This window comes from Triturus cristatus, chromosome 6 (assembly GCF_964204655.1).
Source record: "Triturus cristatus chromosome 6, aTriCri1.1, whole genome shotgun sequence".
Lineage (NCBI taxonomy): Eukaryota > Metazoa > Chordata > Amphibia > Caudata > Salamandridae > Triturus > Triturus cristatus.
The window spans coordinates 176,495,923-176,522,823 of NC_140589.1; the positions used below are offsets into that span (position 1 = coordinate 176,495,923).

The 26,901-nt window shown below is 43.9% G+C and overlaps 1 protein-coding gene across 1 annotated transcript in view; it reads left to right on the forward strand.

The window, feature by feature from the left end:
- PKHD1 (PKHD1 ciliary IPT domain containing fibrocystin/polyductin) overlaps positions 1 to 26,901 on the forward strand; it is a 1,788,124-nt gene that overhangs the window by 1,341,907 nt on the left and 419,316 nt on the right. The window contains exon 45 of the mRNA XM_085609531.1: positions 23,708 to 23,843. Within this exon, the coding sequence (XP_085465657.1) occupies positions 23,708 to 23,843 (136 nt within the window). The remainder of the gene's footprint in view (positions 1 to 23,707; positions 23,844 to 26,901) is intronic.

A 26,901-nucleotide genomic window follows, 5' to 3' on the forward strand; every position in this document is an offset into this window, starting at 1 on the left:
ATTGTAACGGTCAATGTGTAAATATGCATTGTTTATTTATTTCTTTAGATACGTAGCCCCTGATGAAGAGCCGGCTGGCTCGAAATGCATTGGGCATTCACAAAAAGTGAACTTCTTGTATGAGCGCAATTTGGATTTATATGAAGAATTGAATGAAGATTTAACTAACGAATATTTTTGCAATGAATAAATTGCTTTAATCACTGAGACATTGATTTAATTCATTCACTACAAATGTTGGATTAAGTATGAACTATAGTTTTGAGAATTATTTCAAGGCATTGTCCTGAACGCAACTGTGCGTGGAGACTAGGGCCCTACTGGTCCTAGCATTGAAGGTTTGAAGTGTCAGGAATCCATGACTGTTGGAATCCACTCCACAGCACGCCATTGAGAAGAAGTGTTAAACGAGTAAAACTTTGTTTCTGAAACAAATTCGGAGTGCCTCTACCACCCATTTTGTTGTTTTAGTATCACAGTCATCTGGTACGAGAGCACCCAATCATGTCATTTGACTCCATTTCAAGTTTGACAGACAACAGAGCTAGTACCCTAGCGTATTCAACAGAACAAGCATCAGAAATATATGCATTGATACAGGATGTAAAAGCGTCAGATTTGCAAGGCAACACGGTCATCCAGCAATTAAAACAGCTAGAGTACTCTTTGAAGAGAGAAATGAACCAACGACTTCATGCATCTACCCTGATACAATATCATAGAGCCAAAAGAATTCCAAGAGGGTTGAGGATGTCCATTAAACCCATGCTATACAGGTTTCATCTAAACAAAGATTTCATGGAACGGTGGTATTCAATATTGAACAAATGTTCACTTGATCTAATTTTATTGTTAGTAGAAGAATTATCCAAAGTTATCAATGAACTTGCCAAGGAGATTTCAGAAATAAAACATAATTTATCAACCAGAATGAATGATGATGAGCTCAAAAAAGCTTTAGATGATATCAACATGAGACTGGACAAATACACGAAAGAAATACAGGAAGGTAAATTACGAAAATATAAACGTGACACGTTGGATTATAAACTCAACGAAGTTTACACATGGGCGGAAGTCTATGCACAAAGAAGACCACAATCCAGAAAACCAACCACGAATACTTCCTCGAATGAAAGTATAGCCACAGACACCGACACCACAACCACCAGACCCACAGCGAAAAGTCAACTACCCAGTCCAGAACCAACTACAGATATCACCAAAGATATCATCGAAGAATCAGGAGCATCTGGATCCACACATTTTTTGTCCAGGGACCTGGACACAAGTCAACCACCGGGTCCATCAAAAAGCGCAAAACCAGGAGAAGCAACCACAAAACAAGGGCGCACAAGGAGCCAGAAGTAAATCTAGTAGTCAACATTTCTTCAAAGGAAATCACCAATGCACAAATTCAAACATTGAACAAAGGCCTTGGATACGTGCCAACTTATGACACCAATCTACTGGAATGCGAACTAGCCCTATACAAATTCACCAGAATCCTACGATTACGACATTTTTTTACAAATGTATTACCAGCCAAGGAAGACACACAAACCAAAGAGTTCCTTGAATTCAAACCCAAATCCACATACCAGGCACCAGTTTCGCATAAAATCATAGATTCATTCGATAATCTAGTAAGGAAAGATCTACAAAAATTACAATTCAGGAAAGCGAAGAATTCTAATCTAACTTTACAAGAAAAAAATATACTGAAATCAATTCAGAAGGATACAGAAATACAGATTCAAAAAGCAGATAAAGGAGGCGCAATTGTTCTTATGGATCGCTCATTTTACATCAATGCAGTACAAGAACACGTATCAGACACTCAAACTTATCTGAAATTGGATCAAGATCCTATATTTGAGCTTAAGGAAACGCTTGGAAGCATTCTTGATCATGCTTTGGAAATGGGATGGATCAGTGAAACCACCAAAAAATTTCTGACAGTAGAGTACCCAAGGAAACCCACCCTGTACATGTTGCCAAAGATCCACAAGAACTTGTTTAACCCACCGATGCGGCCCATAGTAACGGGTTGTGGAACCATCTTCGAGCCCTTGGGACACTATATTGATTATTTCCTACAACCGTTGGTTCAAGAATGGCCCTCGTATATCAAAGACACGACAGACTTTTTACTTAAGCTACAGAAAATAAAGTTCATGGAAGACATCATTTTTTGCACTATAGATGTCAAGTCTTTATATACTTCGATCCCTCACTCAGCTGGCATGGAGGCGGTAGAATGGGCTCTACTGCGCCAATCTTCGCTCAGAGCAGATAAAGTGTTCATTTTGGAACTTTTACATTTTTGTTTGCATCACAGTTATTTTTACTGGAACAATAATTTTTATTTGCAGCAGCAAGGCACATCCATGGGCTTTGCCGGGGCGCCGGCATATGCCAACACTTTCATGGCCAAATTCGAATCAGACTACATCTACAAAGATACCGGATGGACAGGAAATTTATTGCTATATTGCAGATTCATTGATGACATTCTTATTCTCTGGATCAACACTCAGGAAATGTTGGAAAGTAAAATTGAACAACTAAATCAAATAGATGAACACATTCAGTTCACCCATGCAATTGACCAGACTAAAATATCTTTCCTTGATGTTATCCTTACCAAAGAAGCGGGTTACATAAAAACGGAGGTTTTCAAAAAGCAAACAGATGTGAATAGCGCGCTCCATTTCCAAAGTTTCCATCCTAATAGCTTAAAACACAACTTACCATTGTCCCAATTTTTGCGGATAAAACGGATATGCTCTACTGCAGAGGATACGGAGAAGAACTTATCACTCCAACAGCAGATGTATCTTGCCAGGGGTTACCCTACAGAAGTGATTGAATTAGCTAAACAACGCGCATCCAAATTCAATAGAGAGAGTCTCTTAACAAGTAGACCACGAAAACAGACAAACAGACAAGTCTTTGTATCAAAATTCTCCACAGCATCCGGTAAAGTGAAGAACATCATCATCAAAAGATGGGAATTGTTACAGAATGAGCCTGACTTTCACAACATTTTTAAAGAACCCCCAATGTTTGCTTATAAACGTGCAAAAAACATCAAAGAAATCATCAATACTCCCATTAAGCAAGGGAACATTGCCCACAAAGGAATGAGTAAATGTCATAACTGCATTCATTGCAACAACGTTATAACCGGCAATACATTAAACCATCCATGTACTGGAGAAATCATCAGACTTCACCATAATTCTGATTGCAATTCAAATAAACTCATCTACTACATCAAATGTCCATGTGGCAAGTTGTATGTGGGCAAAACCGAAAGAAAAATTAAAACCCGGATTTCTGAGCACAAAAGTACAATCAGAACACTCAACAAACACAGCAGCTTGGCCATGCATTGGAATGAAGAGAAGCACAGTATCGCCCAACTCAGATTCTCTGTCCTAGAAAGAGTAGAGCAACGTCAAGATACAGATCTGACCAGAAGTCTCCTACAGAGGGAAACCTATTGGATTAAGCGTTTGGACACCTTAATGGAGAAAGGCATTAATGACAAAATAGACTATGCTTGTTATTTATGATGTATTTGTGTCAAAGGTTTTTTTGTATCAGGATAGGACTGCACATTCATATATACCTATGTGATCAACCTTTTTTCTTGGGTTAGATTACCCTGACCAGTGACCCTCACCAACACACGTTTTATTTTTTCCGGTCATTCCGACTATTTTTTAACGTTTTTAAATTTTTCACCATTTTTCTCATGTCCGGGTTCATTTTCCGCTCTCTTTCAAGATGGCGGCACCATTCATCCAGCCACCTTGTTTTAAATTTTTTTTTTTATTTTTTATTTTTTTTTCAGTAGCACAGTATGCACGCGAGTATTACCTCCACCTTGATTCAGGCTTTTGCGCTTTGTCATGTCGTTTATTTTTATAGTGGAACCAGTTTTACCTTTGATGATAGTCCATGTATCATTAGTCACTTTTTTTGAGATAGTTCCTCCCATTTTGAGTAAGGTATCGTTGTTCAGTCACCTTTTTTATGTCTAAACATGCTCTGATTTAAGCGCATGCTCCCAACATACCGCCATGATTTTCACCTGGTGATTTTTTGAGCCAGCAGTCGAACAGGTTCTTTTCATTGAATCGACCACGTTGTACTGTGTCGGTAAGATTTCTCATTTTGAATTTTCTCTTCATTTCTCTTGCCAGTTTCTTTCTCTACGTTCAGAGACGACATTCCAGTGTGTTCTGTTTTCAGGTTGATTCATTTGTTTTGAAAAGCGGTTGTTTATTGCCCAACAAGGTAACAGTCTCTCTGAGTTTTTTCGGCTTCTTTCACCGTCTACACAACTTTATTTAAACATTCTTGGTGATGGTCATTTTGGGTCATTATGCGGTCACTCAACTTATTCACTTAGTTGTTTCAGCTTGGAATGTTGTTATGAATTTCTGAGTTTGATCATGTATTTGCAAACTGATGTTTTTGCCATCATTGTAACGGTCAATGTGTAAATATGCATTGTTTATTTATTTCTTTAGATACGTAGCCCCTGATGAAGAGCCGGCTGGCTCGAAATGCATTGGGCATTCACAAAAAGTGAACTTCTTGTATGAGCGCAATTTGGATTTATATGAAGAATTGAATGAAGATTTAACTAACGAATATTTTTGCAATGAATAAATTGCTTTAATCACTGAGACATTGATTTAATTCATTCACTACAAATGTTGGATTAAGTATGAACTATAGTTTTGAGAATTATTTCAAGGCATTGTCCTGAACGCAACTGTGCGTGGAGACTAGGGCCCTACTGGTCCTAGCATTGAAGGTTTGAAGTGTCAGGAATCCATGACTGTTGGAATCCACTCCACAGCACGCCATTGAGAAGAAGTGTTAAACGAGTAAAACTTTGTTTCGGAAACAAATTCGGAGTGCCTCTACCACCCATTTTGTTGTTTCAGCTAAATCGTTAGCCATTACCTTGGACAAATACCTAAAGGGCACATCAGTGCAACTATTAGGGGAGCCAACTTTCAACTCAACACCCTGAAGAAAATCAAGCCTTTCCTTCCCCCCTGAAGATATATTGCCGGTAGTACAATCCCTGGTTATCTCTCGACTGGAATATGGTTTGGTGACCCTTGCTGGGCTTCCCAAAGCTAGCCTGGCCCCGCTCAGAGCCACTCTAAACGCTTTGGCCAAGCTCATCACTGGCTCCAGAAAGCATGACCACATTTCCCCCGACCTTATGCAACGAAATTGGCTATCCATCGGAGCTAGGGTATGTTTCAAGATAGCTTGCTTGACGCATAAGGCCATACATTACAACACCCCGGTTTACCTGGTGAAAAAACTTGAACTATCTGGCTCATTTCAGCCCCTAAGAAGTTCGTCCACCCTACTTCTGAAACCTTCCAAATTCAAAAAGAAAAGAACTTACAATCGTGCCTTCTCTGGACTTGCACCAAGAATTTGGAACGCTCTTCCTCTTAAAATCAGATCCAATCCTTCCACTGCATCTTTCAAGAAACATGAGTGAACATTAACAGCATCAACCTGTACTCCTTTTCAAACCCCCTGTCTACAGATCTGATATTTACTTTACACATTTGTTTAGATTTATTTTATGCTTGTCTGTTCAATTGTTATCTCATGCTATGGTCCTTCTGAAACTGTTCTGGTCGGGCCGACTTCCCAGACCTTGATTGTTTCACCCCCTTTGTTTGACAGTGTGGTGACTTAACTACATCATTTGTGCCATTTTGTTGGTTTTACTTGTACTTTCACCTCTATGTACAGTGCTCTGATACCCGTTAGGGTCATGTTCACTCTTTATAAAGCTCTTCAAATAAATAAATAAATAAGTACAAGATGGGCAAATTTAGAGTGCTCAAGGACCTGGCAGATAATGCAGGACCACCGTCATTGGAGGTGATGACCTCACCAAATATGTTTGGGCTGAATATGTGAGACACTGAAGAGTGTGTCGATGCAGCACTAGCAATTAACTGGACAAGATCCATGATGCTATCTCCAACACTAGACGGGCTATCTAAGCCAAAATAGACATGGTGGAGATTGCTGTATACCTTTTGAGAGATGGTCAGTGGAAAATGTCGGACATAGTCTTAATTGCTGAGAATTCCTTGAAAAAATACAACTATCCCTGACTGATTTTACAAAAAAGGGTTTGCTTTCTGGAGTACAGTCCAGAGGACTAAGAAGGGCATGCTAGATGAAAAATAATGCCTGGTGTTGGGTCACCCAGAGTGAATTGAGGAGAACAACATGATATGTTAATCCTGGACCTGAGGGGAACAGCATGATATGTTAATCCTGGACCTGGATTGCAAAGGAGATCCAGTCACAGGAGCTCTTCATTCTCTCCTCTCTGGAGAAGGCTTACGGGGTCCGATCATTCCATCCTCCCGTGGTTTACCTCCTAGACCAGTGATAACAAGTTTGCTGAACTATCGAGACACATATATACTGCTTCAAAGAGGTCAAGCCACTGATGTAAACAGCAATGTCTCTATAATTATATATTACACAGCAGTGGTCCAGTGGAGAGGTTTTCCTTAATTGAAGTTAAAAACTGCCTCCTTGACACAGACATAAGATACATGCTCCTACTCTCAGAAATATTAAAGGTGATAAAATATCTTTATTTGTGGAACCCAGCAAGGCATGAGAATAGTTGGAGCAATTCCGGATGAGCAAGGATGTCCGAAGTAACACTCACCCTCCAAAGTACAAAAGCAGAAGGAAATTGAGATGCTGTACCATGAAATAATCCCCACGAGACAAACAAAAATTAAAAGAGTGGCAGTGGCAGAGGTGGTGTGAGCAATAGGCACATGCCAAACAACTGCCCATCCCATATAGGTGGTCTGGAATGCACTAGCTCCGGAACAGACTTTAATCTTTCCCTGCATGAATATCTTGACCTCTCAGAACTGACCTCAAGAGTTGCAGATGGGCTGTGCTAGCTTTCTATATAAGCACTGCAACCACTTGTGGGTAAAAGAGGGAGCATACCATCTTGGGGACCTTTGTGCATCCTGGAATGGAGTATGGAGGCCGGTGGGAGGGAGATATTTCTTGAAAATGAACGGCCTCAACAGATTTTACACACCGTTCTAGAAGTAGGGTAGGATCACATTTCACACACTTTCTTGCTGCTGTATGTTAGGAATGAGAGGTGTAAGTAATTTAAAACAGTTCAGAATACATTCACCCCCTGAAGTACAAAATTACTTTCAAAAGCCGGCACTAGGTGGGATCTAACAAGCAAATAAACCTGGAGGCGACAAACATTACTTGGCCTCTATGGCCTGACATGTTGCCCTGCATTAAAAACACCCATGGCTGGTCTGGGAATGCACTTTTATTACTTGGAGTATCCAGGGCATGGGCTTGGTGGACAGTGTTATAAGTAACAAGGTTTCCTATAGTGTTTAGTTTGGAGATGGCTTACACAACATCTCCTTATATGTAGACAGTCTGTTGCAATTCCTGAGAGATCAGCATACTGACCTAGAACCCGCAATCACCAATTTTGGGACTTTGGTAAAATGGGGAAAGTCAGGGGCCCTCCCCGATTAAGGGGCATATTATCAAGGATGGCGTTAAAAATTATGGCCGGTTTAGCGGCAGAAAACTGCCTCTAAAGCGGTGATAATGGGCTTGGTAATATGCCCTTGAGAATTCCAATAGAAGTCCATGTTCTGGTGTCAACATGGGCTTGTATTGGAATTCTCCAGGGCATATTATCAAGCCCATTATCGCTGCTTTAGCTGCAGTTTTCTGCCGCTTAACCTGCGATACTTTTAACACCGTCCTTGATAATATGCCCCTAAGTCACTGACAGGTGACCAGCCACCTGGGTTGGCGGATCTCAGAGTTCTATCTGAGAAATGCACATTCAGGTACCCCGGGGTTTTTGTCAGGCTGACGAGCACCCGTTAGCTGGGAACCTGGGTAAAACTATGCAGTCCTTAAGCCTGCATATATTTCTTGGACATACTGACTGTCTCGACCATATGCATAATAGCAATGGCCAAAACAATATCAGCCAAAATGGTGATGCCTCCCATGTCATGTATTATTTTGGTACTCTTGCTATATGGTTTTCCAAGGCATTCTTTAAAGATTTGGGTGCCCTGTTAGTGGCCTGCTGGTTTCCGGTTCTGACAGACTCAGCATGGTTTTTGTCGAATAGATCTCCTAGACATACGTGCATTCCGTGCTTCTTCTTTTCTAAGAAACTTTATAGTGACACTGAGGTGCCGATTCCGATCCTGTAAAGCCCGGGTATGAATGGTCGTACGGAGCGTTTTCTCCGTACGACTCGTACCCGGGAACTCCACCTTACAAACCAGCAAGTACGATTCGTACAGAAATACCATTTCCGCACGAATCGTAAAAAACACCGTACATACAATTCTGATCCTGGACAGCGCGTACGCGACGTCCGCACGGAGTCAGGCAGCATTTTACAGACCAGCAAATACGATTCGTACCTACAGCACTCCGCACGGCTATATTTTTACGGGAGCCAAAAAGTGCCGCACCGTACCCCAGGCGTACCCCACTCCTCGCGTATGTACGGTCCGTACATACGGGGGTGGGGGGTACGGTCCGGACATACGGGGGGTGGGGGGTACGGTCCGTACTTACGGGGGTGGGGGGTACGGTCCGGACATACGGGGGGTGTGGGGGTACGGTGTGGACATACACGGGAGGTGGGGGAGGCTGGGGGGGGATAAAATACATGAATTGATACTTTGAACGGATACACTTTATACTGACACTATGAATTTTTCTGAAGAACCGTTTTGGGGTTACAAAACATGAATTCATGCTCTGAACTGATCCCTGATAAAGTCCCATGTGGGGGGACGAACCAGTTCAGCTGGCCTGACACTATCTTTTCCAATGAAGACTAAATAATTCAAATGAACAATATCTTTTTATAACTCACAACTTTTCTGTTTTATTCTTTAGATTTTACACTGCAATACACCAGCTCCGCACCGTAGTCATTGAGAACTTTACTCAATTGAATGTATGAACAGGTGGATTACGGACTCTAATCACCCTAGAGGGCTTCCCATCTTTTATGTTTTATCTGAGTGCCCTGTTAGTGTCTTTAATTTGGGGTTCTGGTAGACAGTGAGGGGCATATTTACAAGGGGTTATCGCCACCGGAACGCCACTTTTTTGGGGCATTTTGCGGGCATGTTAACAAGGGCCTTATCTCCACTTTTTTGGCTTTAAAAGCCAAAAAAGCAGAGATAATATTATCGCCCTATCTACAAGGAGATGCTAACATGCATTAGCGCATGTTAGCAGCCTTCTCTCCGGCACCTCGCTCTGCATCTCTAATGAGATGCAAAGTGGGCATCACTGAGCGTACCTCACATAGGGGGACTTGTAAAATATTGCTAAGTGCACATTGCGATATATACAAGGCGGCTCACGCCATTTTAGTAGATGTTAGTTTTTGACGAAAACCGCGGTTTTCGCCACAAACTAACGTCTGCTAAATTCCTGACGAATGTATGTGTAACATGGGAGGTGGATTATTGTGTCACGACCACAGGGTCGTATCATCAAGCATATTGCAGTTTTGCAGGGAACATCGCTGAAAAAAACAGCGATGTTCCCTGCAAAACGGCAATTTTCCCACTATTGCTGGAATTTATATCGCCATTGCGCTATGCGTTGTTAATACAGCGCAAGCATGGCGATAAATTCCAGCGGTAGCCGGCATTAACAAAATCCGCGCTAAGCGCGGTCAGCGGTAATTAACGCTACTCTTGTTGATATACCCCTGGTGGAGATAACCCCTCTGCCTTATTTATAAGGTGGCGTTAACACACTTAACATGGCTTAACGCCACCTTGTAAATAATGCTCCAATTCACGCAGCACTTAGTGTGAAATGGGTGGGCAATGGGTGTTGCAGTGGGTGTTCGGCCGCAACACCCATTGCTTTTTGGCGCTGCCCCCTATTTAAAAGACTGGCATAAATATGGGGCAGCACTAAAAATAAGACCAGGGAAAACCTGGTCTTACACTGGCGCAAGGAGGAGAAATTTTAAATGTTTCCTCTTTTTTGTTATTTCTATGTGGACTGCATATTGCAGCACATATACAAATAGCAAATACCGTTACTGAATTTTCATGTGCAGGAAGGTGTCCCTTTATTCACATAAACAGTCATTAGATAATGACGAGGTGCAACTTCTATGTGTGCTGCATATTGCAGCATACATAGAAGTTACAAATCGCCATTAGGGATTGTTTATGTGCAGGAAGGGAAACATTCCTGCATGGCACATCCCTGTGTTTCAGAATGACGGAGCGCGGCTTTGCCAATTGTGGCATAACACTGCATTCTGTTGTGAATATGCCCCTGAGTTTTGTTGCATAAGGTGAAACCTTCAGTAATGGATGGAGGTCTAAGAGCATCGGATGCTGAATATTACCTAGCTGCACAACTTCAGTGGGTAGTCCAGTGGCTGAAAGAAGCACATTTACATGAAACTTGGTTGCTGAGGGAGACTTAGCTTGTGTCTTTAACCCCTTCCCCGCTCATGACGGAACCGCTCCGTCATGAGCCACGGTTGCCGTGTGCTCATGACGGAACGGTTCCGTCATGACACGACCGTTGGCGGCCGCTCCGCCCACGCGGCGCTGTTTCCCCGCCTGTGCGGGGGGACAACGCAACTGGGCGGAGTCATGACGGAACCGTTCCCTCATGAGCACAGCTCAACTGTGGCTCATGACGGAGCGGCTCCGTCATGAGCACCGGGCCACCGCGCTGCCCCCCCGCACCCCCCAGCGCCGCGGCGGAATTCCCGCCACGGCGAAGGGGTTAAAGGACAGGGAACTGACTGTGGTGAAACCAAATGTTGCTTCAAAAGGTTTGAAAGGTTGGAAGAGTTGCTTGTGGAAAGCATGCAATCGCCAGCACATATTCAGTTCCAACTATTGGTTGGCCTACCAAAGGCCCAAGGATTTTTTATGGCTAGACAATTTGCAATCTGGATTAGGGTAGGTATTGAAACAATGATAGACTGCTATGGTATGAGAATGTTCAAGACACAAACGACTGGATGAACATGGGTGGATTTCCCACAGGCCAATTTTTACTGGCTGGCACCTTGAAAAACTATTTGCAAGAAAATTGGGAACTGGATACATGGATTTTCATGCATCAACTGTTAACCCTACGTGAGGGAAGAAGAGACATTACTTGGCTGTCTATTGCCCTACACAACATTTCAAAGAATAGATTGTTCTACATCAAAAACAAGTATGACCAGGAGTTGGGAGTGGAAATAGAGGAAGGAAAATGGAAAAGGACCTAAAATATGATCACAAGTCTCCAAAAAACACCAGGTTCAAATATATCCAATGTAACTATTTTACAGAACATATTTGACACCAAAAGAATATAAGATACACACACAGCATATGTTATCTTGCTGACAGCATATTTTTAGGCCTCCGCTGACAGTGTATGTGCTGTGCTTGTGGGGATACTGTTCACAGTAAAAGGCTTGGAGCCTGCCCATTGCTTACTATTCAGTGGCATCATTGTCACTCTTCTATGGTTCCTCCTAATTGGCCAGGGCATGTTGAGCCTCACTTCCTTTTCTTTCTGTGCTGCATGGATCAATCATAGATTGATTTAACTTAATTAGTGAGTGTCATCTGCTCCTGAAGTGATCGAGGTACTATTTCTTTCACTGATGCCATCTGGCTCCATTTCCAGTATCCCCAGCCAGTATGATATATGTTGCTCCCTCACCCACTAGCCCCTCCCACTCTAAAACACATTTATTTGTGAAAACAACAGTTCTCTTAAAAGCGTTTACATATTAAAAACCTCTTGCATGGGATCAAAGGCATCAGATGTTTACATAGATCGAGATAATTGGTAAGCTATTGTATTGTATTATAATTGCATTCATATACTACTTGAAATGCTATACAGTAGTTCAGTTGCAACATTCCATACCACACAATGCCACTACACTCAATGTCACACAATACCACTCCACTCTACGCCACTCCACTTTACACCACTCTACATTACTCTATAGCACTCTATACCACTGTACTCTACACCACTCTGTTCCACGCCACTCCACTCTACTTTATGCCACTAAATCCTATGCCACTCTACTCTATGGCACTCCATTGTACTCTGCGCCACTCCACTCTATGCCACTGCCTCTACCACTCTGCCCCACTCCACTCCCCTACTCTACACCACTCTACTCCACTCTGCGCTACCCCATTCTTCACCACTCCATTCCATTCCTCTTTAATCTACTCCACGCCACTCTACGCCACTCCACAGCACTCCACTCCTCTCTACTCAACACCACTCCACGCCACTCCTCTTCACTCTATGCCACACCACACTGTGCCACTCAACTCTAAGCCGCTTCACTCTAAGCACTCGATTCCACTCCACTTTACTCCACTCTACGCTACTCCATGCTGCTCCACTCCTCCACGCCAATCTAGCCAACACCAGTCTACACTACTCCACTCTACACCATTACACTCAATACTACGCTACTCTATACCACCCTACTCTCGTCTATGCCACTACCCACAACATTTTATGCAACTCCATGGCAATCCACAACTCTCTGCTCTATGCCACTCCATTCCATACCACACTTTTCTACGCCACCCTACTGTATACACTGTATACCACTCCACTCCACTCTGTGCCACTCCCCTCTACGCCACTCCTCTCTATGGCACTCTAAACCACTCTACTTTGCTACACTCTACTCTGTGCCACTCCAGGCATGCAAAAGGCGACACCGAGGAGAACAGACCTGTTCACACCCTCTCAGTGCCTCCTGGGTCTCTCTAACTGCCCCAAATTGAACGCCCAGCAACAGATTTCTTAATTTAACTTTCTTACTGCCAAAATGAGCAAGAGCAATGGTGTAGTGTTCTTCAGAGACCCCGCCAATAGGCTGGTAGCAGAAAGAAGCAGAGAGATGGGCCACAAGCGGGCGGAGCAGAGGGGTCTGCACACATCCATTTGCTCATTTGTGGGACTGAATATTAGTGTATTGGACCTATTAGTTTGACTGTTGGAGATTAGAAGCTATCGTATGTACCCATGAGAACTAACATCTGGTAAAGTATAGGACCAACGTATCCTATGTAAAAGCCAGAAAGCTCAAGTTGGACCTTGTAAAGCTCAGGTTGGAGCAGGAATGGGAGGTGAATGAGAAATTAGCCATGGAGGAGAGAGAAATGCTTTTTGCTCATGAATGGAGAACAAGAGAGTGGGAGCTGGAAGCCAGGAGGGCTGAGTCCAACTCAGATGGTGGCAGCGTAAATGTAATGTCCAGTAATGTGGAAGAAGTTCACATACCCAAAGACACGGTGCCTGACTTTAAGGAGGGGGGAATACACCAGCGGGGTTCAGGTTTATGAGGTAGCTCCAGAGGTTTGCAGGGTCCCTGAGGTGGTTTGGTGAACTGGCACAGGGAGTCATGTTCCTTGTGGTGTGAGGGACACTCTACTGACTTTAGAAGGGAGTGACACAGATTGTGGTCCCCTCCATAGTAAAAGTCCTGGTAAGGAAGTATGGAGACACCCCAGAAGAGCGTGTGTTGAATTCCAGGGACAATCAGATGCTGTCTCATCAGTCTCAGAAGGGTGATGTAGGGTACTTTTACAAGGCACTGGATGGTAGAGTGAAGCGTCGTATGGTTATCACATGTGTGGGGCTGTACAATTTGACTGCTGGAGAACATATGTTCAGTCACAGTTTTCAAGAGCTATGCCAACACCCGGCAGAGTGTGAATTTTCTGACCCCAGGGAGCTTGCACCTGAGGCAGACCTTTTGGAGGATGCCAGAGGGTGTGACAAGGCTTTTGCTAGTAATCCTGAAGGGAGTGGCTCAGGTTTTCCCCAACCAAGGGAAACCAAGTGAGGTGGGTGAGGTTTGCAGTAGTCCAGAGAGGTCCCAGTGAAGTGGGATGGGTAGAGGGTCCCATATCCCTTCCCATGGTAGGAGAGGTGGGGATGGGAAGAGGCCCAGGTTGGCCAAAACCGAGGCCCAGAGTCTTGATGGTTCCCAGAGGGAACACCAGGAGGGGGGCCTAGTCTGTACCAGGAACCAACCCCTGACTGGGACCCATAGTGTCAGGAGACCTGGGGGGGTGGGCAGCTGTCACAAGTGTCCTACCAGTTCTAGTGTCTGGCAGCACCACTGCAGAATGTAGGGTGCAGAAGTCCAGATGAAGGGGTGAGAGGGCCGGACAGTCCCCAGTGGGAGGACCAGTGGGACAGGGGTTGTTGCTCTCAGGTCAGAGCACCCCAGGACTGACCTTGGTGAGGCCACTTCTGGCATGTGCTGTCATATGGACAGAGAGCAGGAGACCATTGCCGGTCAGCCTCTTGCACAACACTTACAGTAGGTGTTTCGCTTGGGGGGTGTGTGTTCTCCCCCGGAAGTCCTGGCTTGCCAGGCACATGCTCAACTTAAGGGTACAGACCCTGGGTTGGGGGACCAGTTACAGGATAGCCCCACTGGACGGGTAGGAGAATTGTGCAGGACAGTTGCCACAAGTGCCCTGACAGTTCTGGATTCTGGGGTACCACACTCACAAGGAGGATACTTGGCCCCAGAAGAGGGGACACGGTGAGAGAGAGCCCACCCCTGTCTCCTGTCCAGCCTAAGGGTACAGATCCTGGGCTGGAGGACCAGTCTCAGGCTACCTCCCCTGAACTTGTGGGAGGGAGAGTGGACAAAGGGTGCTAGTGACCAAGGCCTACCACCCCCCCCCCCCCACTCTACGAGTCTGCATTGGTTGGAGAGCCCTGATAGGCATGGGGCCTGGCTCTCATCACTGACAACTATCAGTGACCACTGTGGGTTGTTGTCCTTGTGGACAGAGTTGTCCTTGGGTTGGGAACAGGAGTCACACCCTGGGGTGGAATGGACGACACTACTGTGTTCGCCGTGGCAGTACTGTCTGCCTACCGGGAGACATCTGTGAGCAAATTAAGGTTAGGTGCTGCACAGATGGGATACCCAGGTGAGGAGGAAGGTTCCCCATGGGTTAGCTTAGTGGGCTCCCAGAGTAAGGACAGAAGAATCCAACTGGGTTCATTGAGGTGTAGGATTGGAAAGTGCCCCTGCTGTTGTGGGCTGGGGTCCCTGTTCCTTCACCCTAAGCAGAGAAGTCCTTCAAGATATTGATTAGTCTACCATGGCTTTAGGCTGGAAGGGGGTTGTGTTGTACCTGGCCATTTTTGCAGGGTTGTCCCCAATCCTTTTGCCTTCGTTCTTCTATTTTTTCTGAGCTGTTTTTATTGGCTTTAGGACTCTGGGCACTTCACCACTGCAGATCAGTGCCAAAGTGCACATGCTCTCTGTCTAAATTCTATTGGTAATTGGTTATCCATCATTGGCATGAATCACTGGCATACTATCGACTACACAAATATCGTGGTACCTAAATATTGGGACATAAATATCGTTGTCAAAAATATCGACATCCTATCTTTATAATGGTAAGTACTAAAATATCGAGAAAAAAACTATTGTTAGTTGTTAAAAATACAGTTGTCAAATAAATTAAATAATACATATAATTTAAAAAAAATATAGAATTATTAGAAAATGTTACAAATTATAAGTAATAAATATAATGTAAAGAGAAATTAAACATCCATATATAAAATATAATATATATATTTACTTAATGATATTATTAAATTATTTTAATAAATTATAAAATGTTAGAAACATATTAAAAATTATAAATACATATATATATACATACACCTGTAACATACAAATAAAATATGCATATAATAAATTAAAATATTAATATATATATATATTTTTAAACTACATGTTACACTATATTAACTGCAATAGTAGGGGAAATGTTGGATAGCGGAGGGGATAAAATTACTATTCCCACTCTAGGGAGTGCAACAGTAGGTAAAGTGTTGGATAGCGGAGGGGAATCATTTTCTATTTCCACTCCAACGAGTGCAACAGTAGGGAAAGTGTTGGATAGCGGAGGGGATTAATTGACTATTCCCACTCCAGCAAGTACAACAGTAGGGAAAGTGTTGGATAGCAGAGGGAAATAATTTACTATTCCCGCTCCAAGGGGTGAAACAGTAGGGAAAGTGTTGGATAGCATAAGGGTAAAAATTACTATTCCCACTCCAGCGAGAGCAACAGTAGGGAAAGTGTTGGATAGCGGAGGGGAATATTTTACTATTCCCACTCCAATGAATGCAACAGTAGGGAAACTGTTGGATAGCAAAGGGGAATAATTTACTATTCCCACTCCAAATATTTCAACAGTAGGGAAAGTGTTGGATAGCGTAGGGAATACAATTACTATTTCCACTCCAGGGAGTGCAACAGTAAGGAAAGTGTTGGATAGCGTAGGAGTAAAAATTACTATTCCCACTCAAGGGATGGCAACAGTAGGAAAACTGTTGGATAGCAGAGGGGAATAATTTACTATTCCCACTCCAGCAAGTGCAACAGTAGAGAAAATGTTGGATAGCGGAGGGGATAAAAATTACTATTCCCACTCCAGAGAGTGCAACAGTAGGGAAAGTGTTGGATAGCGGAGGGGATAAAATTACTATTCCCACTCCAGTGAGTGCAACAGTAGGGAAAGTGTTGGATAGCGAAGGGGTAAAAATTACTATTCCTACTCCAGGGAGTGCAACAGTGGGGAAAGTGTTGGATAACGTAGGGGTGAAAACTACTATTCCCACTCCAGCAAGTGCAACAGTAGGGAAAGTGTTGTATAGCGGAGGCGAATAATTTACTATTTCCACTCCAGCAAGTGCAGCAGAAGGGAAAGTGTTGGATAGCCAAGGGGAATAATTCACTATTCCCATCGGGGAATAATTCACTATTCCCACTCCAGCAAATTAGTTATCATTAATTAACAAATAATTAATTGATTAAAAATAATTTACCTACCACCATATTCCCCTATAACAATTAACAATTAATTATTTAATTAATAACAATTAACAAGTAAATTAAAAACAATTATTAATACATTAATTCACACAATTAACACTATAAAATAACATTAAATAAATATTATATAAAAAATATTTTAAAATATATTACAATTAATTTACTTCCCACCCTCCTCCCCTATCAACCCACAACGCCCTCCTATAAAAATGACACAATTAATTTAATTAACAATTCATTAATAATGATTAATAACCAATTAATAAATAATTAATAATGCAGTAATTTCCACTATTAACAATATAAAATATAAATACATAAATATTATTTAATACAAAATATTAATTAATTAATCATGCTAAAATGACTTCCCACCCTACTCCCTATAAACCCACAACCCTCTCCTAAAAAAATGACACAATTAACATAATTAAGGATGAATTAATAATTATTAATAACCAATTAATTAATAATTAATAATACATTAACTACCACAATTAAAAATATAGCGTATTAAATAGATACATATTAATTAATAATAATTAAATTACTTCCCACCCTATTCCCCTAAAAAACCCACATCCCGCTACAGAACTAAAACGCAAAATTGAATTAAAAAAAAAATTAATAACTTCTAAAAATTATTCAAAAATGTATTATAATTAAATTACTTCCCACCCTATTCCCCTATAAACCCACAACCCACTACAGAACTAAAACGCAAAATTAACTTTAAAAAAATGTATAACTTCTAAAGATTTAACACATATTAAAAAAAATTGCAATACTTAGACGAAACAAGAGAACACATACATTTAAAAAACATACTAAAATACATAACACTAACTAAAACAACGATATTTTTAACAACAATATTTTAGCAAATGATATTAATTACTTCGATATTTTTAAAAACTATATTACTTACCTTATACTCGATATTCGTGACCACGATATTTTGACAGTCGATATTTTTGTATCACGATATTTTGCACTCGATATTAGTGCAAGTCGACATTAACAATTCGATATTATGTCTGTTTACCCATTGGTATATTTGTTTTACTGATAAGACCCTAGTAACGTGTACTGAGTGTGCCCAGGGCCTGTAATTCAAATGCTACTTCATGCTACTAAATGCTTCTGCAAACATGTCTCAAACCTGGCACCGCAATGTCTGTGTGTACAGGTTTAAACTGCCATGTCGATCTCGCAAGTGCATCCACTTGCCAGGCTCAAACTTTTCCTTTTACTACATGTCAGGCACCTTTAAGGTAGGCCAAGGTAGTCCCATGGGCAGGGTGCAGTGTATGTGAAAGGTAGGACATGTACTGGTGTGTTTTACATGTTCTGATAGTGGAATACTACCAATTTCATTTTTCACTACTGTAGGAACTATCTCTCCCACACGTTATCATTGGAGCTGTCTTGTAACCTCTTAGAAGTGTAACTTTCAATTGTGAAGAGAATGAGATTTGGAGTTTGGGTTCCCTGAACTCAGGATTTAAAAATGCATATTTCTGTGAAGATGTTTTTTTAATTGTGTGTTTGAAAATGCTACTTTTAGAAAGTGGGCATTTTCCTGCTTTACCATCCTGTGCCTCTGCCTGCCTGTTGAACGCATATCTGGTTTAGACTGACAGTTGGGCTGTTTGTGCAATTCACTTTAGACAGTCACACAAGGGGAGCTGAGATGTGCCCTGCATAGCCTGATTGCCCATTACCAGGCTGATGGGTCTTCCTGAGCTAGAGTGGTGGGAGGAGTTGTCTCTGACTCCTGAATAGGGTTGTGACTGTCCTCACACAAAGCTGCCTCCTCCCCCCTGTAGTGTGCATGGAGCCAGGTCAGGGCAAGGCAGGATCTGTGCACTACAAAGATTATCCTGCAAAGTATGCCTACTTCAAATGCCAAAAGGGGTATAAGTATTGGACCCAGGGGCGGTGCGTCCATTAGGGCGCTTGGGCGTTGCCCCACTAATTAATTTCAGGCATGAGTCTAGTTGAGCAACAAGCGTGCGTGCTGTTGCCGTCTGTCACTCTGTCTCACTACATTTATTTGCAAATTGCAATCCCAGGCCCCCGGAGGCAGTCGGCTCAGAAGGGGGCGGGGCAGCAGGAGTTCAGTGCAAGTGCATCCACGATTGGTATCAGGTGGTCGGCGCATGTTCTGTTTAGGGCTTCAAAGTTTTGATACAAGCCCGAACATGCGCAGTAAGCTGCTCATTAGAAGAGCGAGGGTTCTTCCATGCCGCTCTTCTAATGAGCAGCCTAGAGTGCGCATGTTCGGGCTCGTAGCAAAAATTGTTATGCCCTAAACACAACATGCGCACTACTACTCAAGCCAATCCTGACGCAGCGTCTGGATTGGCTGAGACGTAGGCGGTGGGGTAAGTTCGTGCCTGCGTCCTCTGAACAGTACATTCACTGTATGCCTCCGGAGTCCGGACCGTGTTCACCTGTCTTTGCTCAGCAAAACTGGTGAGACAATGACATCTGTATTTGCAATGCGTCCCAGGGCGGTCAGGTAAGAAGTTTTGTTTTCATTTTAACACCCCCTCTCTTCCCCCCGCAAGTGTTGCGACCCGCGACTCCGCAAGTAGACATCATAGCATCTCAGGCGGCAGGGCGAGGCTAGGTAAATAAAGAGCGAGGGAATAGGATAGCTGGGCTGGGAGGTTTACTGTATGCACACTAAATTCAGCAGTCTTCACTTCAGGCTTGGTTTCTCCCCCAGCCTCTGCTGCCGAGGCCTGCACATGGCTCAGCCGCCTTTGTGTTCCTTGACATGGGGAAGGTGCTCAAACTTCGGGCACCTGCTGTTGGACTGGAAATGCGAGCCCGCGTGGGGGAGGGCACGAGCTGCGACCCTGCTTCGCCTGTTTCTTTAGTCTTCCCTCTGGGTGAACCAAATTTGAATTTCGGATTCATGCATCCCTTGTGAGTATCACGGTCTTTTTTGTGGCGTGCACCTGTGAATGACAGCAACAAATGTTCACATCTCCAGGGTGAAACTGCAATAAATATGCGTCTTTGTAATGAAACGCTTTATAAAACTGCAGCATCTGAAGCTAAATGCAAGTTATTATAGGAGAGGAATAAAAAAAAAAGGTAAAAATTAGCGATCCTGAAACAGCCTACAAAACACGACAATACAGTAGATGAGCCCTGTTAACCCACTGATCTAGCTTACAGTATCCCGAAGCAAGCGCGTCATTTGATGTGGATTGTTTTTGTTCTAATGTATTAAACACCTTGGGCCGCTGCTTGCCTGCTAACAATGAGCAGCACGCCCAGGAAAGGACCTCTTCTCAGCGCCTTGAGGCGCTGCTTGAAGGAGACTGGGCGCGAGTTCAATGCAGATCAAAGTGACAAAGTCGCTCGCTCGTCACATCAGAATTCCATGAGTCTGCCTCTTTAAATGATTTCCCTTGTTCACCGGGTCTGTCCCCAAGAGACTGCGGGGGCGGTTCACAAGCGAGAGGTTTTCACACAATCTGATCCAGATCACAAAGGAAGGATCAGTGTGTTTTTGTGTGGGGCGTTTCAAGAGTGTGCAAATTTCGTCATGGAAATAGATCACTCGGTAGCCACAAGTGACCCCACTGATTCCGATTTTCAATGACTTCAAGTTCTCCACACAGTACACCCTACCCCACCCATCCACACCCCAGATTTTATTCTCCAAGCACAAAAACGAACGAGACCCGAAAACAAGACTCCAACAAGGCCGCTGTGAAGGTGCCGAGCAGCTGTGAAGGGGTGTGGGCAGCTTTAGGGCTCTTTTCTGAACAAGAGTCTTACCGCTCCTCATGGGACGAGATGAAAACCATAGCAGAATATTCTTACCTCTACGTTTCGTCCCAAAACCTCTACCTTTCATTCCTGTCATGTCAACCACTACTCCCCCTTTCCTTCCTCGCCTCTCTGCCTCTCACCCCCACATCTGCCTTTTCTCGTTCTCTCACTCACCACAACCCTTTTCCTTTCTCTCCCCCCTCTCTATCCTCACACTCACAACTCCTTCTGTCTCCTCACTGCCTCACTCACCACTCCGCCTTTCCTTTCTGTCCTCTTTCTGACACTCACACTCCACTTCTCTCCATTCCTCTTTCCCACCAAGTTTCCTCCTTCCATCCTCTTTCCCTTCTATGCTTGTCACCAACTCCTTCCCCTACCTTCGGTTATTCTACCACTTCCCTCCTTATTTCTCTCCCTCTCACTCCTCTGCTCGACCACCTCCCCCTTCCCCTCTTCTCTCACTCACCACTCCCTCTACCCAGCTTCACCTTTCCTTTCTCGACCCTCTCTCCTTTCACCCAACACTCCCTCTACCTTTCTCTCTGTCCACCCAGCTCCATTCCTTTCTCTGCACACTCTCTCCTTTCTCCCACATCCCTCTACCTTTCTAAGTCTCTGTCCACCCCGCTCCCCTTTTCTGGATCTACATTCTCTCTCCTCTCACCCACCACTCTCTACTAGAGTGATGCCATCTATATTCTATGTGCGAGAAAGAAGCACCCATTCAAGGGAACGCGCGGGCATCTTGAAAGTAAAATAGGCTTGTTTAAGTGGAAAAACATGATGTGCATGTGGCTGGAATTAAAGGTGTGTGCTTTTTTTAAAGCTACCTACACCATTATCATATGAAATCTCTTTATTTATTTCATAACTACACTTTTACAATTGCTTTATCAACTCTCTTGCTTCCTTAAATTTGCTTAAATGCACCATTTGTCTGCTCTTTTTTTCCCCGAATCTCCACGAACCCCACCATATGGTGGCTGGACTTGCTCGCTACACTCCCTCGCCTCCGGGCACTCATACAAAACTTTTACGCCCTACCACTTTCAAATGTCACCAGCCGCCACTGATTGGACCTGTAACCCCAGACTTTTAGAACACTTCTGGATCAAGAGGAGACTCTGCCATGAGGAAGAGCTTGAAGGCTATCAGGAGGAGTACTGCCCCTTGGCTGTGTTTGCTTTGCTGGGTTGGTCAGCAGTTGCTGCATCTGTCTTGGAGAGACTAAGTACTGGACATTTGCTTCGGTATCCTGCTTGTGAAGTTTCTCCAAGGGCTTTTGTGTGCTTGACTCCTGTTAAGAAGTCTCAGGGCCATCAAAGACTTCACCTGCAGCCCCTGAACTCCTCTGCTGGGAGTTCTGACCTGCCAAGTGGTGCCAATTCAAGGTCTGGGCCCTTGGAGGTGGCTTCTGCTGCAAAATAAATGCTTTGCCCTTAAGTGCAGTTTTCACCGCCGTAAGCTTGCCAAGCGGTTGTAAAACCAACGCATCACCGTGGTGCGGCAGAAAAGATCGATACAGCACCTTTCCACGGCTGAGAGTCCAGAGCACCGTGTCTCCAATGTTGGAGACCCCTGCTCTAACTCCATCGCAGGCTCTTGTGTGCAGCTGAAGGAGTCAACACATATACTGTTCGCGGCTGGAATAATTGATGCAGCACCTGTTTCGCTGCCACTGCATCGACTCCAGCACGTCTGGAATTTCCACGCATTGCACCTGTGCACCAAATCTACTTCGATGCTGAACTTCAGTAAGGAACTGAGGCCGCGTGTCAGGAGAAACTATGCATCACCTTCCCGTGCAGTAAGAAACCGATGCATCACCTTCTCTCACATTAAGGTACCAATGCATCACCTCCCCTGCATAGCAGTAAGAAACCGATGCATCACCTCCCCTGAGAGCAAGGATCCGATGCAGTATCTGCATAGCAGGCTCCTATCTGTGGAGCAAAAGAGTGCTGAACAGATGAGTTTCAATCAATCAATCATGTGTTGAGACCCTTCTGGGTGAGCATGACTACTCACCCAGAAGGGTCTCAAGGCGCTGGGGAGCAGGCGGGGGCAGGTTCCAGCTTGAGCCAACACATGTATAAGATCATTCCAGAGAGGTGGAAGGGATGACTGACTGATCAAGATGCAGGCACTCTCAGTTTCTTTCTCAACTGGAGGAAATTAGGAGCGATGCTAATGTTGGGGTTATAGTCTCCTAGATCCTGGGTGACTCGACCGGCAAAACCAGCCTTTTTGTCTTTTCTTTAATGCAGCTGTTTTGTTCCAGTATGGAAATGTTTTTAGTGCTTTTGTCCACCCAAGACAGCTAGTTACTGAGCTTATTTGTTACCTGCCTCTTACTCTGAGGACTAGTGGTTCATATCTTGTTCTTTATTTCTTACTGTGTTGTTTTTTGAGTGGGGTTTTGAACATTCCCGCCATGATGTAAATTCTCTGAAAGTTGACTGTCTCGGCCCAACCTTCCAAGGGTAGCCATGGATGCACTCACCGAGATCTGGGTGCTACTCTGTATTCATTGTTGTAGCTCCTTAAAGCTCTTATGTAGACGGGGATCTGTCTCACCCTTAGCTGGTAGGCGGATTACCTGACATAAATTAGGGCCCATGTTACATAGGGATGAAGACACAAATAATCGTGTGTATTTCTATATAAATTGGCAATGGCATGTTATAACTTCAAAATGGTTGCACCCTGCGACGTTTCCCTGGCACATGAAAAAATCTTTGTCTGAAATATATTTTTCAAACAAATATTCTTTTCATCTATTTAGGCAATTCGTAATTAAAACTTCTGACAAATATTGCAAATTGCACATCAAAAACAAGATTGGAAATGCAGGGCATTTAAAAATGTATTCTTGTATTTCAGAGTGATAGCTGCATGGTTGCAGGACTGAAAACTCCAAAAAGATTCCAGCTGTTGGTTTCCAACACCACCTTTGTGAACTTCGACAGGCCCAGTTGTACGGCCATCAGCACGTGCTCCAATTGTTACCAGGGACAAGGTATGCAAATGACGCACCGGTCTGACAAATAAATGTACATTGTTCGCAGCTGTTTTCCATATTCTCTATGCTGTAATCATCCGAATTGAGACTCGACGGGCCCCAGGGCGGCACTTGTGGGTGCCTTAACTGAAAGAGTGATCTGTGTACATTTTTTCTGGTGCCATCAAAGATTACTCGCTTTGGAACGGAAATAAATAACACTTTTGTATTAAATTCCCCTTTTAGTTTATTTGAGATTGGGAAAGACATAGCAAATGCTACTCTATGCATTTCAGGCTGTCTATTTCATATCACTATCTTTTGTGCACATGTTGAGTTTTTATGGTATGTTTGTCTCTCAAAACCACATTAGCTGTAGTGCAGAATTGCCAATACCGCACGTGTTGGTTAAAACCGCAAGCGAAAGCTATCCGCACAATTAGAAGTTGCTTATCGCATACGGAAAATAATATGCGCGGTAAATATGAAAATGGTATTGCACGCATTCACTTCTGCATGCGATGCCTACCATATGTGATACATTCCGCATTTGATACTTTTCGTTTTCGGCAACTCAACAAGCATTTGCAATGCAAACGGTCTCGCCTTTGGGACCTTATATGTATTTAGCTATGCAGCACCTTAGCCTGGGTGCTGAAACATATACTGTTCTTCAACATGTATACAGCATGCTTCTCTCGTGAGGGATGAGTTGCAGGTTAGTTAGCAGCCGTGCAAGCTTCTCCGACATACACAAAGCAGGTACAATACATTGAGTAGCATGCTTCGTTACAACACAGTGGGCTCAGGCAGCTTTGTGTATGTCGGAGAAGCTTGCATGGCTGCAACCTGAGCTGCAACTGATCTGTCATGAGAGAAGCTTGCAGTCAGCTCTCTTGTGAACACAGCACCATCACAGATCAACAGGTGCTGAAGTTTACAAGGAATAAACATCCCACGCCCATTCAAATATGAGCATCTTTGCTGATACTTCAATCAGCTATCAGTATTGCACTAGTAAAAGTACACCACCTCTGCTTAAAAGTTCTGATACTGCCAAATTAAATAAATTACAGACCAGATGCACTAGAAGGGCTGAGACATTCAAAATGTAATTGCTAATCCACGGTTTAAAGACAATAATTTGTTATTATATAGCGCTTTTGGCACCTTGGGCCACTGTAAATAATAAGTTGTTACTCGTACCCAATATACTGACCTCAGTAGAACGGGGGTGTAATTTACGCTTCTGGATTTGAAATTGTTGGAAGACAGATTAGGAATGAATGGTGGATGGATGGTTGGGTGAAAAGATGGATGAATGGAAGGATGGATGGGTGGATGCTTGAAAAGACGGAGAGGATAAAGTATAGCTAGGTGGAAGAGTGAATACATGGATGAATAGATAAATGCTTAGAAAGCGGAAGGAAATCACTGGTCTTGCTCAGCGCCAAATAGATGTTTGAGTAAACTTGTTGTTTCGGCTTCTCTCTTAAATGCCATCTGTGCCCACCAGTGCTTGTGCACTAAGTGCACCACAATAGCCAACACAGGACGGCCTCTCTGGCCCATTTCCTATCGGCTATTTTAAAATAAAGTTTGCATTGTTGTTTTCATGTTTAGCACACACTGTTCATCTGGAGTTTGGTGCTGGTCGCTTTGATAGCTTAAACACTCTTTGCTGGCACCATGTATTTTTTATCTAAATTTCCATATGTAAAGTGTTTTTTAGGGATCGCTCGTGTAAGTATGTTTGTTTGCAATTAGATGTTGCTGGCACAACAAAGGGATCTGAAAAGGGAGATACCCAGTGGAAACAAACACAGTCCCCTGAAAATAAACATGCCGAACAAAGCTGCGTTAACAAACTCCTTGCAGAGACAAGATCGGTGCAACGGAGAGAACATAGGAACATTACTGAGCTACTGTCGCGGCTTTGCCACAGACTCCCTGTGTGAGCCTGAGCAAGGCGCCTGGTAATGGGGCACAGGAAACAGGGCTCTTAACGTGGGCCCTGCTTCGCGATTATAAACAAACACTGCTGTCTCCTCCACGCCACTGACTGCCAAGAACTGTTGTCCCCCCCCGCCCCTTTGACTATGAACTCTCTGCTTTGCTCCCTAGCACCAGTTCTCTGCCACTTAACCACCAGTGACTGCATTGTCAAACCGCGTTTGCCCCCTGCCTCTCTGACCACTCATGACTAAATCACAGTGTCTCGTGACTGTCAGACGTCTTCCCCCGTTTTCTGCCGCTGCGACCAAGAGCGACTGCTCCACCTCACCCCCAAGATGCCTACAATCTGCTTCTTAGGTCCGTACTTAGCACTTGCCTGCGTCACCACTGGTACATGGTCTCCGTTCACACTTGCCTTCACCAGGCATCTTTTCTTGCGCAGTGCTTCCTCGGGACACAACCGGTGCCCACTGCCCGCTACCTTCACCTCCCCTTTTGCCTTAAGTTCTGTGGAGGCAAGAACAAGGAAAACAGACTCTGGCTGGCTCCCCGAGGGCAAACCCAAATGGGGAAGGGGCTCAAATAGGCCCGAGAAAACAGGATGCAAGGCACCACTTACTCCTATGTCGAACCCGCGCTCACATAACAGAGCCTGGTGTGTCCTAAACTGCCCACGACACCTTTCCTCCTGCACATCTATGAAAGCCCGATTTACAGGAACAGCCCAGTCAGTGGTGCGAAATAGACACCAGCTTTTTTTTTTCTTCATATTTATATAGCGCGAACTCGACCCGAAGGTATTGGAGCGCTTTACATAGCAACTTATTTACATTACACATTCAGGCACGGGGAGATGAAGTGATTTGCCCAGAATCACAGGACATGGACACTACCCCGAGGCTCGAACCCTGGTTTCCTGCACCAAAGTTGGCAGCGCAGCCAACGGACCACATCCTCTCCCCAAAAGCCTTACCTCGGTCTGGGATCGCGGCGGCCGTGGGAAGAGGCGTCATGTGCTGGTCCGAACCATCCGTGGGGCGGCGACACAAAGAGTGCGATTGGCCCACCAATCTGCACCATAAAATGCTAATCCGCCTCTCCACGTCCCAGAATACTACCG